This window comes from Thunnus thynnus, chromosome 17, assembly GCF_963924715.1.
Source record: "Thunnus thynnus chromosome 17, fThuThy2.1, whole genome shotgun sequence".
Lineage (NCBI taxonomy): Eukaryota > Metazoa > Chordata > Actinopteri > Scombriformes > Scombridae > Thunnus > Thunnus thynnus.
The window spans coordinates 3,178,634-3,194,820 of record NC_089533.1 but is presented as its reverse complement, the minus strand read 5'-3'; the positions used below and the strand labels follow the sequence as shown (position 1 = coordinate 3,194,820).

At 38.6% G+C, this 16,187-nt stretch overlaps 2 protein-coding genes across 2 annotated transcripts; one reads left to right on the top strand and one right to left on the bottom strand.

Annotated features, from left to right (window-relative positions):
* Window positions 1–2,925: 2,925 nt before the first annotated feature.
* Window positions 2,926–15,168, top strand: alg1 (ALG1 chitobiosyldiphosphodolichol beta-mannosyltransferase). The gene is made up of 13 exons (XM_067615558.1): window positions 2,926–3,235; window positions 8,469–8,546; window positions 8,647–8,750; window positions 10,046–10,194; window positions 10,353–10,442; window positions 10,750–10,863; window positions 11,899–12,020; window positions 12,281–12,319; window positions 12,419–12,478; window positions 12,598–12,708; window positions 12,991–13,105; window positions 13,806–13,881; window positions 14,622–15,168. The coding sequence occupies exons 1-13, from the start codon at window positions 2,956–2,958 to the stop codon at window positions 14,751–14,753; spliced, it is 1,470 nt and encodes a 489-aa protein (XP_067471659.1). The 5' UTR covers window positions 2,926–2,955; the 3' UTR covers window positions 14,754–15,168.
* On the bottom strand, window positions 4,754–6,831 carry LOC137200866 (tripartite motif-containing protein 16-like). The gene has a single exon (XM_067615556.1). It carries the CDS (start codon window positions 6,823–6,825, stop codon window positions 5,152–5,154), a length of 1,674 nt encoding a protein of 557 aa, XP_067471657.1. The 5' UTR covers window positions 6,826–6,831; the 3' UTR covers window positions 4,754–5,151.
* Window positions 15,169–16,187: the final 1,019 nt, after the last annotated feature.

Sequence of the window (16,187 nt, the reverse complement as noted above, 5' to 3'; positions counted from 1 at the left end):
GCACGTGACGTCAGAGGGGGTGTCATTGAAAAAAAAAACAGTGGTGGAAATAAGGCAGCAGGTTTAAAGATCATTCTTGTGATTTTTTATCGTTTTTTTTCCCTTCATGTTTGGAGCCAAACCAGCAATGAATTTGTCTACTAACTAGTGTCGTGTGTGTATCAAAGCTGATATATCTTATTAAAAACACGTCAGTGAGTCACACCGCTGCACTGGCTGACATGATCCTTCATCGTGAAGAGTTTGGTCACGTTAGTTTGTTTAGAAACGGCTCCAAAGACTAATAACAGCATCACGTTTTCAGTCTCCGGAGAGTAGTTCTGTGTAAGATGCTACTGAGCATGCGCAGGACCGCTGTTCCGTTTACAGCTTCACTAAGTACTTTAAAGATATTTATAATGTATGTCTAGCACAAAGTCAAGATTTATTGTAATTGTAGTGAATCTATCTATTTTTTTTTTTAAAAAGTACAATTTTGTACAAAGAATGCCAAAATCTAATCCCTTATCAATTAATTTCACAGAGACAAACAGTCCAAAACCCAAAGATTAAGTTTACAATTCTATAAAACAGAGAAATGCAGAAAATCCTCACATTTCAAGATCTCTTTTTATTATCATTTTGCAACACAAGGTTGCACAACAACGAACTGTAGCCTCTCAATGCCACACACAAGAACTGAAACCGCACAAATGGACCAACAAACAGCAAGTCACAAAAACAAAACTATTGTTTATGTTGCAGCACGGAGGATGAATTGAGGAGTCTCACAGCCTGAGGAAAGAAGCTGCTCTGTAGTCTGGTGGTACGACAGCGGATACTTCTGTATCTGTTGCCAGACGGCAGCAGGGAGACCAGGCTGTGGTTGGGGTGGGTATTGTGGGTACTGACGCTCGGTAGATGGTTACCGATGAGGTTCTGGGTGGTTTTAATCACCTGCTACAGAGACTTCCTGTCTGCACATCTCATGCTTATTTGTTATGTTTCAAGTCAGGATGCTTTCTATTGCTCCTCTGTAGGAGTTAACAAGAACTTGAGGAGGGAACTTTGCCATTTTAAGTTTCCTTAAGAAATACAGTCGTTTCTTTTTTTACTAGGGTGGAGATGTGTGATGTCCAGGACAGGTTCTCTGTGATGCTGATACGACTTCAAACCGTTCACCTGCCTCACCTCAGCTCCACTGACATTGAGCAGACGGTTGTTCTCTGTGCACCATTCTGCAAGACTGTTGAAAAGCTTCTTATCAATAATATTATTTATTTATTTCAGTTTGGAGAAGATGGTATCAAATAATATATTAAAATTTTGGATATTAAGAAAAACAGAGCAGAGTTTGTGAGCCTTAACTTAGTCCTGAGTCCTGTAAACTTCCAGTTGTTCATCTTCACCTCTAACAGAATATACTGTATAAAACCATATATACACTCACACACATACAGGTGTTTATATCTACTCACATACATACCTGTACTCACCCACGTAACCACAAAATATACTATATATATATATATACAAACATGCACTTCTACTTCATTCCGTCACCAGTTTTCCTGATATAAACTTTCTAAAACACAAAGTAATCACGTTAATCACGTAGTTAAATAAAGCTGCATGGAGCTGTAACACAGTGACTGAACAGTGGTGAAAGAAGTATTCAGATCCCTAACTTAGTAATCGTATAACAACAAAAATATACTTCATTATAAGTAACAAAAGTAAAAGTAGACTACTCGCTCTGCACCAGAAAAGCATCTACTAGTGTTACGTTATTAGCTAATTGTTACTTATGCATAAACATGTAATGTAATAGGCCTATGTACTGTTATATGTAAAATCTTAATCTGCAAAGTAACTAACTAAATCTGTCCAATAAATGTAATGGAGGACTAAAAAGTAGTGGAGTAGAAGTATAAAAAAAAGCATAAAATAGAAATACTCACCTCAGAATTGTAGTTACTTTCCACCACTGACACTGAAGTCATCAATCATCAGATAATTTAGCACAACTAAGAAGTTGTTGGTGTTGTTTTCCTGCTTCTTCTTTAACATGTAGAGTTGTTTGTTCAGTGTTCAATAACTTCTTAATGTAAGTCTGTCTATAATGCTTCAGGTTTTGTATGAGATAACCATCCTTTAGTGTTGTAACATTAAAAACCTGAAAAAAGTCTGAAGTCATACCAAAAAAAGAAGTAACGCAACAGAAGTGTGTGGGGTTTTTTTTATCTGATTGAAGGAAGTATGAAAAAGCTCTCAGATTTCATCAGAGCTCTATGTTTTTCTTTTGTCTTTGTTTTAAAAGTTCAGATTAAAAAAAACCTTTACTAATGCAGAAAACAGTAATAAATGCTTTGGATACAAGCAACAGAGACACAGAACACAGCACAAGATGCACATGAATAATAATAATAATAATAATAACCATTGTAATAATGAGTAAGACTGTTATTGAAGGGAAAAGAAAAGATATTTTGAAGAAAGCACACAATTTTAGGGGTTTAATAACTCTATGATCCCTTTAGGTTTGGGTTTATGTATTGCTTGAAATCTAATTTTAAAATCAATTAAGGCTTCTTATCACCTATATAGTACTGTAAATACACTGTCAGAGAGAAAGCAGAATAATAATGACAAACAGAGTGGTTGAGTGCTTAATTATTTGAATACTGACATTTTATTTCTGAAATACGTAAACACGGGTTTTCTTTCTTCTTTAAAAAAAAAACAACAAAATTTTACTAACAAGATAAAAAATACTTATTAAATTATAATGTTTTTGTTCTGAACTGCAGACTTTATAAAAAAAACAAACAGCACATCGTTATAATAATGAAAAATAGACAGAAATGTGAGAAAGAATATCTCGTTGGACCTGAACGCATCATAAAGTCTGCGGTCCCTTTAAATCTGAAGCTCCTCCCCCTCTGTGAGCCACGTCATAACAAATCACAAACAGACATGGCGGCGCGCTGCATCTGCACGGCTTTTGCGCTAATTTCGGCGCTTTTAGCGATATTTTATGCGGCAGGTTCAGATGTCACGTGTCCGGCGGTGTCTCTGGCCGTTGTAACCGGGCTGGTGTCGCTGTGGTTGCGGAGGTTGCGGGAGCGGGACGCCGGGACCGACCGGCGGGTGTGTGTGCTGGTGTTGGGGGACATCGGTCGCAGTCCTCGGATGCAGTATCACGTCCTGTCGCTCAGCAAACACGGATATCATGTTACTTTTGTCGGATTTTTAGGTAAGAAAGTCTCTTATATCAACCCCAGAAACCTTTAAATGAAGCTGTTAAAGACCAGAAAGTAACTAAGTACATTTACATAAGAACTGCACTGAAGTACAGTTTTCAGGTATTTGTACTTTACTTGAGTATTTCCATGTGATGCTACTTTATACATTTCAGAGGGAAATATTGTACTTTCTACTCCACTACATTTATTTGACAGCTTTAGTTACTTTTCAGATGAAGATTTGACACAATGGATAATATAACAAGCTTTTAAAATACAACACATTGTTAAAGATGAAACCAGTGGTTTCCAACCTTTTTGGCTTTTGAAGTCTTACAAAAAGCAGTGTGTAGTCGGGGTCACATTTCACATGTCTATGAGTTGTTAACAGCTCCACCAAATAGTGATTTTTCCCTCTAAACTTCTCACATGCTTTCATTTCAATAAATGTTCAAATGATCCAATATTTTACCAAAAATCAAAGATTAGAGAAAAAGTGCAAAAACTGAAAACAGATTTGTGTATCAGAACTTTGTTTTTTCTTCTTTCCTCTCCCATTAATCATCTACTTTTACTGCAATACTTTAACTACATCAAGCTCATAATACTTATGTACTTTTACTGTAGTAGGATTTTTCATGCAGGACTTTTACTTGTAATGGAGTATTTTTACATTGCTGTATTAGTATTTTTACTCAAGTAAAGGATCTGAGTACTTCTTCCATCACTGCTTGAGACATAAAAACAGTTACTTTATCCCACTTCTGCATTTAATGTAATTTTTCTTGTTCTGTGGAAATATCTCAACAAATATTAGATAGATTACCATGAAGAGGTTGTTTTGACCCAACTTTAGTGTTATTTTTTATTTTACTGTTGGGTTATTTACCCAAACTAAAGCTTGTTATAATCTGTTATAACAGTTTTTAGCTAAAACCTGAGCTTGTTGTGTGTGACACTGGCTCAAAATAACATATTGCCACTAGGTAAAGTTAACCCAGTGTTGTGTTGGTGCTATATTGATCCAAAATGGGTAAAAATTCAACCCGGTGATTTTTAGTTTGTAGACTCTTAGTATTAATTTCTGAAATATCAAATGTAAATTCAGATGGAGATGAAAACAACTTTGAATCCAAGCTAGCTGTGAGTGTTCTGAGGTCATCATTTTTAAGCATGATAGTAATCATCATCATCGTCACCAATCTCAATCTACTAATAATAATTTATATAATAATAATACTGATCAACATCATTATCATCATCATCAACATTCAAAGAGAAAAAAAATGCGTGGCTCACTGTTGGAAAAAAAAACAACTTTATCAATTATGTAAAGCTTCAGATTGTTCACACATCTGATCAGTAAAGTCTGTTAAATGACTCGTGTTCAATCATTTCATGTTTAGATTCACTTCATCTACACAATCAGGTAGTTTAACTCAGAATGTACAAGAACATAATAAATGATTATTATCATGATAATTACAGTTTGATTGTATATTTATTTATGAATTTACAAAGTGATGAGAATAAAATATCTTTGATGAAGGAAGTTCTGCTGTTTTCTCTGTTTAAAAAAAACAACAGCACACAAATACATCAATACAAACATGAAACTAACATTTAAAACAAAGTGAAGTTTATATTTTCATCTGAAGAAACGTCAGTGAAGGTAAAAGACGTCATCATGAGCAGCGATAGCCTCCATGGATGAAAACACACAGGAAAAAGTGACATTTAAAGAAACTGAAAACATTAAAAGAACAACAAATGAAAAGAACAAAAGTGTTGACAATCCCAGTTTGATTGACAGCTGATCTCTGTGCAGTTCAGAAACACCACAGCAACGAGCTCTCAGAAACAATGGAGACAAAAACATGAAGAATTACAACAGAATCTGACACATGAAGTCTGAAATGACTTCGGTCTATTTGAGTTTACACAACTCAGCTGTGACTCCATCATTATAAAACCAAAGTCCAGCATAGAGAGGCTGAGTGAATCTGGTCTGGACTCTGTGGAGGAGAGTCATGGTTTCAGAGACGCTGTAGAAGGACAGAATACCTGCTCTGTGATCCAGGTACACTCCTACTCTGGAGGAACCAGGACCAGAGACAGGAGTTGAGATACTGTTGAACCAAAATGTATAACTGTTAGTGTTACAATCTAAAGTCCAAGATTTGTCATTAAATCCAAATCCACATTCATTCAAGTTTCCTGCTCTGCTGATATTCTTGTATGCGACTGCTACACGAACTCCTCCCCCTCTCCACTCCACCTCCCAGTAACAACGTCCAGTCAGACTCTCTCTACTCAGGACCTGACGCCATACAGTGAATCTGTCTGGGTGACTAGAATAAGACTGTTGTTGACTCATTTGCTCGGCTTTTCTGTTCCCCTCAGATAATAACAGACGTGTGTATGCTGTGTTTGGATCCAGTGTGATTTCTTGTTTATATTTTAAGAATCCAGCTCTGGTCTTGGGTTCTGCTTCTGACAGTAAAACGTCCACTTCAGTCACTGTTAGTGAGATGTTTGTCCATTTCTCCATCAGGACGTCCTGTAGTTGATCTCTGAGCTCTGACACAGCTGCTGTCACATCCTCAAAGTATCTCAGAGGACGGATATTGATGCTGGATGAGTCTGTAGGTTCACTGAGTTGTGACAGTGAGGGGTAGTTGTGTAGAAACTGGATGTGATCCTCTGTGTGTGAGAGCTGCTTCAGTTCAGCGTCTTTCCTCTTCAGCTCAGTGATCTCCTGCTCCAGCTTCTCCTGAAGCTCTTTGACTCCACTCACTTCAGTTTCCTGCTGGGATCTGATCTGCTGCTTCACATCAGAGCTTCTTTTCTGGATGAGACAGATCAGCTCAGTGAAGATCTTCTCACTGTCCTCTACTGCTTTATCAGCAGAGCGACTGACGGCCTCCACCTCCTGTTGAAGCAGCTTCACATCTTTCTCTCTGTCCTGGATTCTCTGCTGGATGTTTTGTCGACTCACCTCGAGCTCTCTCTGCCTCTCAGTCCTTTCTGCTGCAGCTGAGACTGTGTCGTGGCCTTTATGTTCATCCACAGAGCAGAGATAACAGATACTCTGCTGATCAGTACGGCAGAACATCTTCATCACCTCATCATGACGAGAGCAGATGTTCTCCTGGAGCTTCTCCGAGGGGTCGACCAGCTTGTGTTTCTTTAATGGAGCAACATCATAGTGACGTTGGAGGTGATTCTCACAGTAAGAGGCCAGACACACCAGACAGGACTTGAGGGCTTTCAGCTTCCTCCCAGTGCAGACATCACAGGCCACATCTTCAGGTCCAGCATAGCAGTGATCAGCAGGAGCAGCTTGGAGTCCAGTCTTCTTCAGCTGCTCCACTAAAGCTGCAAACATGGTGTTTTTCACCAGGACAGGCCTCGGTGTGAAGGTCTGTCTGCACTGAGGGCAGCTGTAGATCTTCCTCTGATCCTCTCCATCCCAGAAGCCTTTAATACAGCTCATGCAGTAGCTGTGTCCACAGGGAATAGTCACCGGATCCTTCAGTAGATCCAGACAGATCGAACAGCTGATTGTTTCTCGGTCCAGCTGATCTCCTTTCTGCGCCATTTCAGCTCTCAGTGGAAACGACTGTCTGAGTTTCACTTCCTGACAAGTGAAACAAGTTTGACAGCTCTTGTGCTAGATTGTGGTTGGTTACACCCATCTGCAAACTGTAGATCTGAAGGGGAGGGAACAAGGACATGTGTGGACAGAGTGGAGCTTGTTGTGTTTGAGAGCAGGAAGAAGAGGGAGGGCTTATCAAGTGCTGATTCATTCCAGTTTTTAAGGTTACTGGCTGCTTTTCATTTGACTAACGTGTCTCCTCGCTTCCCTCACTCACGTCTCAGCTCCTCCCAGCGAGGACGGAGGAATTTAATTCACCTAAAGTGACGTCCTCACTCACTCTGGTGTTATTTTGAGGAGACGACAATGACGTACAGCATCTCCACTGTCAAATATGAAGAAGTCAGCTATCAATATGGAGAAATTATTAAATTTAAATATCAAATTGTTAAAATATTGCTTATTTAGTTTGTGACAGTCTGACATCCTTTTCAGGCTCAGGATGATTTTATAGGAGACGCAGCTGTATGACGTCACATTTTCCTGAAGGAGCTGAGACATACTGAAACAGAGAAGAAGAAGAAAAGAGAAGCCTTTTGACTTATGAAGATAAATAAACAAATAGTGTTTTTTATGATTAATTCAGATTCAACACACATATAATTTTTATTTTATGAATACATATGAAAAGCTGAAGTTAGTGTTGTCATTCCTCTTCCACAGGTAGTTTACCTGATCTACTGTATTACAACAACAACCCAACTGTTACTGTCCCAACAGATCAGCTGACCAATTATTAACCAATCAATAACCAATCAATAACCACATTTGATCAAAGGAATGTTGCCATCCGGTAAAAAACTTCTGCAGAGGAGACACCTGTGGTTCCTCGCTCTAAGCTCCTCCTCTCCTCGAGGTGCATTTAAGGGATCAGAACCATAATAATACATCAACAGAACATCCTCGATGATGGCGGAGGGAAAACCAGGACTCTAAGTCCCACTTTATTAGAAGAAACAACAGCACACAAATACATCAATACAAACATGAAACTAATATTTAGAACAAAGACAAGTTCACATTTTCATCTGAAAAAGCATCAGTGAAGGTAAAAGATGTCATCATGAGCAGTGATAGCCTCCATGGATAAAAACACACAGGAAGAAGTGACATTTAAAGAAACTCAAAACATTAAAAGAACAACAAATGAAAAGAAGAAAAGTGTTGATAATCCCAGTTTGATTGACAGCTGATCTCTGTGCAGTTCAGAAACACCACAGCAACGAGAAAAATGAGATTAATGATTAGAAATGACGAATCAGTTTCCAAAATAGTCGGCGATTAATTGTCTGACTCGACTAATCGATTAATAGACTAATCAGTGCAGCTCTAAATAAAAGGAACAGTAATTTATAAGATACTGTATGTTTTTTTATTGCATTTCATAAGAAGGTTACACAAATACACAGTAAATTACAGCCGTCTGGATCCTTTTCCTTGAAAACTCAGTACTGCATCAACAGCAGTTCAACATATGAACTGAAAAGCTAAAATAGAAATGACTGATATAAAAAATCTTTTAAACATCTCACATGAGGTATGCTGTAAAAGTGATGAATGTTTTCTCTGAAATTTTCTCCTTTCAGACACCAAACCTCATCAAGACGTGCTGAGAGAGGAGAAGATAAAAATAGTCTCCATAGCAGAGGTGAAAGGAGTTCAAGGTAACTGGTTCAGTGTTTCTGTGTTTTGTCTTCTTTGGAGTTTTTGTTGGTTATTCAGTGTTTGTTGCTGTTCACATAAAGTGTTTTGTTGCTTTTCCAGTTGGACCTAAAGTCCTCACGTATGTGACGAAGGTGATGGTTCAGTCCCTGCAGCTTCTTCATGTGCTGCTGAAGATGGAGCTGCAGTCTCATATTCTGATGCAGGTTTGTCTCATCCTGATAGAAGAAGAGTATCAGTGAAAAAGGCTCAACCGGAGTTCTTGCTGCTGACCATTAATGCAAAACAGGTTGTAATGTTTTATGTTTGTCTTTGTGTTTTCATACAAGTATCTTATCAGGAGTTTGATTATTTCAGGGTGTTGTTTACCAGTGAGGGTGAGATGAAGCATGGATTTATGGTAGATACAGACTTCATTTGAACTTTAAATGAGTCACGAGACTTTGACCTACAAATCTTGAATTTACATGTTTTTTCTATCTTTTACTATTTTTGAGATATTAGAGTGTGAGTTTTAAAGTCTTTTCTTGCTCCTCCAGTGATTTTATAATGAGTGTGTATTGCGGAATGTTTCACAGCACTGAGGGAGTGACATCACCAGGAGCAGTTGGAGAGGAGGATTTTAGAGAACCCCTCTTGTGAAATCTCCTCATAAATCCAATGACTTTGGCCAAATCTTACATTAAAATTCATATTTTAGTAGGAAATTTTGTGGCGAATCCATTGATACAGGTTTGAAAGTGGTCAGACTTATAGTTTAGACGTCAGAAGCCTCTGTTTGACACAAAGGTCATGCCTCCCCATTGGTTTACATTGTAAGGTTTGATGTGGCGCTGCAACTTTTAGGGCTTATGAAATCCAAACCGTTCGAGTTATTACAAAGTTTTTAACAACTTTTTTTCAGCACAGTGTCATAAGTCGCCTATTAAAGTTTGAAGCCAATACCATTAACACCCTCGGAGGAGATAGCGTTTGTTTGGGGGCCAAAATTGGGGCAAAGTCTTATTTTGAGAGGCTAATTGTGGACTTCCTGTTACATTTAGGTCAGGGGTGTCAGTGTATGATTTGTAGGTCTTGGTGAGATGAATAATTGAGTTTTGGTTTGATCTCTCTACGACATTCCTACGGGCCATGGCGGCCATTTTAGTTACATAGGTGGCGCTAGAGAGCACATTTTGGCACTTTTTTATCATTTTATCAAATTTTTCACCAGACCTGATGTGCGTGCCAAATTTGGTGAGTTTTTGAGCATGTTTAGGGGGTCAAATTTAGGGTTTAAGTGGCGTAATAATAAAGAAACAAACAAACAAACACACGAAAAACAATAGGATCCTCGCCCTTAGGCCTCTGCCTTTTGAACTCGGTCCCTAATAAATATTGTTAGATTGCAGTGGTTTTACAGTAGAGTGTTTACTGTGTTTACACATTTACTGTGAACCACTTGGTTGACTTTCTTGCGGACGTCTCTGTGCTAATGGGAACGTTTGTGTTTGTATCCCAGAATCCTCCAGGTTTGCCCGGCATCGCAGTGTCCTGGCTCGTGTGCGTCCTGCGCGGCAGCAGATTCGTCATCGACTGGCACAACTACGGCTACACCATCATGTCCCTGAGCCACGGATCCACACACCCGGTGGTCCGCCTGGCAAAGTGGTCAGTAAACCAACACTGTTTGTGGTTGTTATCTTGAGTCTCAGTATTTATCCAACGATTTATAGGAAATACATTCTTTGTTATATAATTTCTGGCTTTCTGATGTATTTAAGGGGCCTAAAAGATTTGCTGCTGACTCTGTTCTGGTCGTCTTTCAGGTACGAACACTTCTTCGGCCCTCTGGCCTCTCACAACCTGTGTGTTACAAACGCCATGAAGGACGACTTGCAGAAAAACTGGGGCATCAAGTATGATTTTGCTTTTCACTTATCATGTTGTGCAGCTATGTACAACAACATTTAATACTTACAGCAAATTTCAGAGCAATCTGTTGAGATATCCTCCTCTGGACCAAAGAGTGGCACCAACAGACCGACCACCGTCAATGAAAACACTCTGGACCAAAAACATAAATATAAAGAACATAAAAAGAACATAAAACCCTTGAAAATGTCTGAATTATTCAGGAGATTAAAGCTATTAAACCTCATTTATAGTCTTAGTTAACATGAGGCACAGTGAAGAGCGTCAGTGTTGACTGTCTGATGTTTGCAGGGCGACCACGCTGTACGACAGACCAGCTGCCATTTTCAGAGAGACTCCACTGAAACTGCAGCACGAACTCTTCATCAGACTGGCCAACACTCATCCTCAGTTCAAACACAGTGGGTGAGTGATTAAAAAAGAGAAACATGACATAATTACTTCATATTCATCTATTAAAGTGTCACCAACAACATATGTTGTCATGGAAACATCTCAGTTACTGAGTATCCTTTAAAAAAACGTTCCAAAAATCACTTGTCTTTTGTTCAGTTCATCATTTTCTAAAATACATTTTCTCTCCTTCTGTATCAAACATTGTTTTAAAACTGTTCTGCTTTATTTGAAAGTTTAGTTCAGATCCCAGATTTTGCAACAGATACACGTTCCTACATGTGTCCAAAGTGAAATCCAGAATATTTTCATTTTACGTAACAGTGGACTCATTCAGTGGGTTTAAAATGAAATATTTAGCTTGTTGCAGATTTTATATGTGTTACAACCTGAGAGGAAGATTATCCAGTGACTAAAAGATCATAAAGAGGACTGATTTTATTTTACACTGCTGTTTCTTATAATGTTTGCCTCAAGCTCAAGTTTATTTGTATCTTTTAATATAATTTCAAAGTGCTTTACAGAGTGATAGAACAGTAGAAAATAAGTTATAACAAAACACAACATTAACAAGTGCATCCAAACAGAATGACAGTGTGTCATACTAAAAGATAACCACAGGGGGGCGTTTTTAAAATCGGTACCCAAAACAAGCACAGTCCACAAGCGGGGAAGCACCTACTGCGCCATATATTGGCGAGCGATCATGTTTTCGTGCACGACCGACCTCAGGCCACCGGTAGATGTCACCACTGCGCACACCTAACAATTGATACCCTCGTTAAAAACAGACACACACACACAACTAATTAAAAGCTAAATTAAATAAAAATGTCTTCAGTTTATTTTTTAAAGAAGATAGTGTTGGTGCAGAGCTCAGTTTAGCAGGCAGGATGTTCAGCTGAAATCTGCCCAGTTGATAAACAACATTTTAAAATCACATTAATCAGTAAAACAAGAAAAAGCTGAACAAGCCAAACACAGAGATCAAAAATAATTGATATAACTTGACATAAAACTTAGAATAAAGCTGTCGTGTGTCTCCAGGTGTGAGGATGAGGACGGTGGGGTGGAGAGGACAATCTTCTCAGTTCGTGACCTCACTGATGACACGGTGACGTTGAGGGCAGAGCGACCGGCGCTGCTGATCAGCAGCACCAGCTGGACAGGTGGATAACATACATACTGTATGATCATAAACACACGCGTGTATATTATGTATGTTGTGGATCATTTATATGAGATAGAAATCAAACGTTTTGATGAAGATGATTAGTTACAGTGGATTGTAAGAAATGACAACATGGCCGCTGAGAATCTGTTCTGATAAACTAACAGGTGTGGATTAACCAGTATAGCCAGACACATGTGACTGGTTATACTGGTGTGTTGATCTGTTTAATAATCAGATTTCACTTTCTCTCCACAGAGGATGAAGATTTCTCTATCCTGCTGAAGGCTCTTGAAGGTACCAGAGGTTTTTATACTGAAACTAAACTAAGAACAAATGATATTAAATAAAATATGTTTCATCAGTTTTCATCTGTGATCTGTTTGTTTTCAACAGAATATGAAGATTTCATTAAAGGAGGAGCTTCTTTACCATCACTAGTCTGTGTGATCACAGGTGATCCTCTGCTGCCTCACATGTTGTCTGACTGTCAAATGATCTTCAGTGGTTTATATATGTGTGTGTGTGTGTGTGTGTGTGTGTGTGTGTGTGTGTGTGTGTGTGTGTGTGTGCAGGTAAGGGTCCTCAGAAGGAACACTACAAGAAGCTGATCGACTCTCTGCATTTACAACATGTGAAGATCTGCACTCCCTGGCTGGAGGCAGAAGACTATCCAGTCTTATTAGGTAAGACTGACACACACACACTGTGTGTTACTTAATGATCTCATCACACGTCTCTGTGTGTATCTGACAGAGTTTTTACCTCTTAACCACCAAAGATAACAGTTATATTGTTCTTTAACAAGCAGTTAAGTCAGAGAAAACGATGCTTAAACACACACAGCCTCCTCAAAATGGATTTTCACCTCATAATGTCATAAAAGAAAAATAAATTCTTGCCGCACCTGATCAGCCCGGTGTGTGTGTTTGTGTGTGTGTTTGTGTGTGTACATGTGTGTCCTCCAGGTTCAGCAGATCTGGGTGTTTGTCTCCACAAGTCGTCCAGCGGTCTGGATCTGCCCATGAAGGTGGTGGACATGTTTGGCTGCTGCCTGCCCGTCTGTGCAATCCACTTCAACTGGTGAGCAGCGTGCAGGAAGTGACAAAGTACACAAACATAACTCAACGTGACATCAGCCAAGTTTTCATCCAAGTGTAGCGCAAAGTCTAAACTAACTTCCAGAAAGTTCTTCATCTGGAGAATTAGCGCCACCAACTGTTTATCTTGATGAACCAACTCTTAATATTCACAGAGCAGAAGTGGATGGAAACAAACATTTATTTGCATTTTCTTTGCAGATTTACAGTTAAATTGACTTTACAGTTTACTTCCCTCTGGGTCAAAACAAGAGGATTCACACCTGCCAGATATAATAAATGATTAAGGTCTGAGATCAGTCGGCTAGATAGATACAGCAGTTGTCATTTCATCAAAGTTGATGGTTGCCGGATAAAAATGAGAAGCTGATTTTGTCTATTTGTGTTTGAAATGAAGAACCCATTGTTTCAAAAACGTAGTAAGAATTTTAAAGGTAAATCTGCCACATTATGAGTATAAACTGTGCAAGAACAGGAAGTGAACTGAAAGGATCAGAAAAACAGTCAAATATCTGCGTTCAGTGAAGGTTTTCAGCTCAAATTCTCTCTTAAATTACAGTTTTGAAGATTCTCCCTGAGACTCTGGGAACAAACTGATCTGTGGGAGCTGAGACGGAAACTTTAATGTATCTGAAATACTGAAATGTGTGAACTGAAGCTGACACAGAAGTCTTTCTCCTCAGTTTACATGAGCTGGTGAAACACGAGGAGAACGGACTGATCTTCAGAGACTCTCAGGAGCTGGTCGACCAGCTGAAGGTGAGACGTTTACAGTCGGCTTTAGAACAGGATGGTTTTCACATGCAGGGACTTTGCTTTGTTGTTGTGGTGCAGAACAGTTTAAATATACAAAGAAAGAGAAAATACAAGTACTGAACATGTCAAGACATCATCAGTAGAATCAAGAAATACAATAAGATAGGCTGTGTGTGTGTAAGCATCGTTTTCTCTGACTTTACTGCTATTGATTACCGTCCTTAATTTGACAATTATTTGGTGAGGTCCTCAGGTAAATCATGTTTAGTCTGGTTGATTTTTTTTATACATTTTTATTATTTCTAATATCCAATTTTAAATCATATTGTCGACTATTTAGCCCCTACTGTAATAACTCTGCTTCATTACAATCAACTACAGGATCAATAGTTAGTAAAATGTTTAAAAGTTTAATGGGAATTTGTCTTATTATACATCAGATTATTCATGTGTCTCACCTGCATGTGTGGTGGTGGATTCATAAATATGAAATGGTTTCTACAAAGTGACCTAATCAATAACCCTCGTTCTGGAGGCAGATGTGACACCTTTCAGATTTTAAAGGTTGTCTGTGGAGTTTAGTTTTAAATTATTGTTCAAGAGTTTAACAGACAAAAAACTAAAATTTGCTCAAACACACAACTGTCAACACATTCTGATTCAAATTTCACTGAGTTCTGATTGGTGCGTTTAATCACACATTTGATATTAAGTAGTTTTTGGTGTGTTTGTGTGTTTTTCAGTCTCTGCTGTCAGAGTTTCCCAGTTCAGAGGGCAGACTGGGTGCGTTCAGGAGGAACCTCCGGTCCAGCAGAGGGCAGCGCTGGGATGACAACTGGGACCAGAACGTGCTGCCTCTGATCACCGCTCCATGACACACGATGGGATGTTTAAGGACCAATATCTTCAGACTATAAAACATCTAAAAATGGACCACGTGTTTCCCTCTTGAGAACAGTAAAGTGTTAATTCAACCAGTAACATTTGCTGGGATGATTTTAAGTTTGGACAGAACAACAGAAAGTGACACACAGATGAACAGCAGAGAAGTCGTGTTAGAATATTTCAGATAGAAGAAAGTAGGTACATCTGTTGTTTAATGTCTTGAAGGTGGAGGATTCTGTCAGAGCAGACGGGACGATGAGGTGAAGGAATCTGTGATTTCTCCACCTGAACAAAAACCTTTTTTTCCTTCCAGTGGTTTTTTTCCTACTTCAGAGCACTTGAATGTATAAAAACACTTTGATATGATGTACATTTGTAAATAAAATCTTTATTGTGCTACAGACAGTGATGTACTGAGTACTGCACTTATGTTCCATCTCACGGCTCATTTTATAGATTTATATTTTACACATAAAACAGTCATTTTATAAAAATGCTGTTATAGATGAGACCACTGGTCTACCCTCAGGATCCAGATGTTCCCTTTGACACACTGACTAATTTAACATCCACTCAGTGTATTTCCATCCATCCGTTCTACCTGTCAGTGGATTCAAACTCACAAGTGATTACAATAATTCACAAGTATTTTTACAACAGAATCAGAGGTGTAGTGGTGTGTTTAGTTAGGAGGTAGAGAGGGAGGCGTCTCCATCAGTGTGTTGATCAGTGCTGAGATCCTTTACTGAAGTAAAAGAAGCAATATTGTGATGTAAATATACTCATTACAAGTAACTGCAGTGAAAATGTCACATCAGCTAAGTAAAAGCACATAAATATTAGTCTATAGGCCAGTATACCCACTAACACCACTGAGCAGAACCTTTAAATAGGCCCAATACAAAGAGGGAAATACTACAGCAGTGTACTGCTGCCACCATGACAAAAAATGTTTGCTCGGTTTCTGGTTATGAGAAACTTTCCTCATTTTAACAAATTCCTTTCTACATTGTTACAAGATATTTTTCATGTTATGCTGACATATTTACTCATTATTACTAGATACCAAATTATTCAGTTTCTTATTCTTATTATATCACAAAACTTCTGCTATTTTACAAGCCAAATAATTGCCTAAAGAGACAATATTTTAGCCTACAATGGCTAGAAACAGTGATAATTACTGGTTTATATGTTATCACAGGCAGAGCAGACGGTCACACTGAGCCTGATTGCATCCTGCTACACAGACTCTGAACAACAACCCACATTAGCTTTCCTGCTAAAGTCTCCTTATTATCTAACTCATGAACATGAACACACGTCTCGTCCTGCAGCTTAGCTTGTTGAACGAGCCAACAAACAAACATTCACCGCTAGCATCAGTTAGCTTCTAGGCAGCTAATTAGCTGCTCAACTGCGGT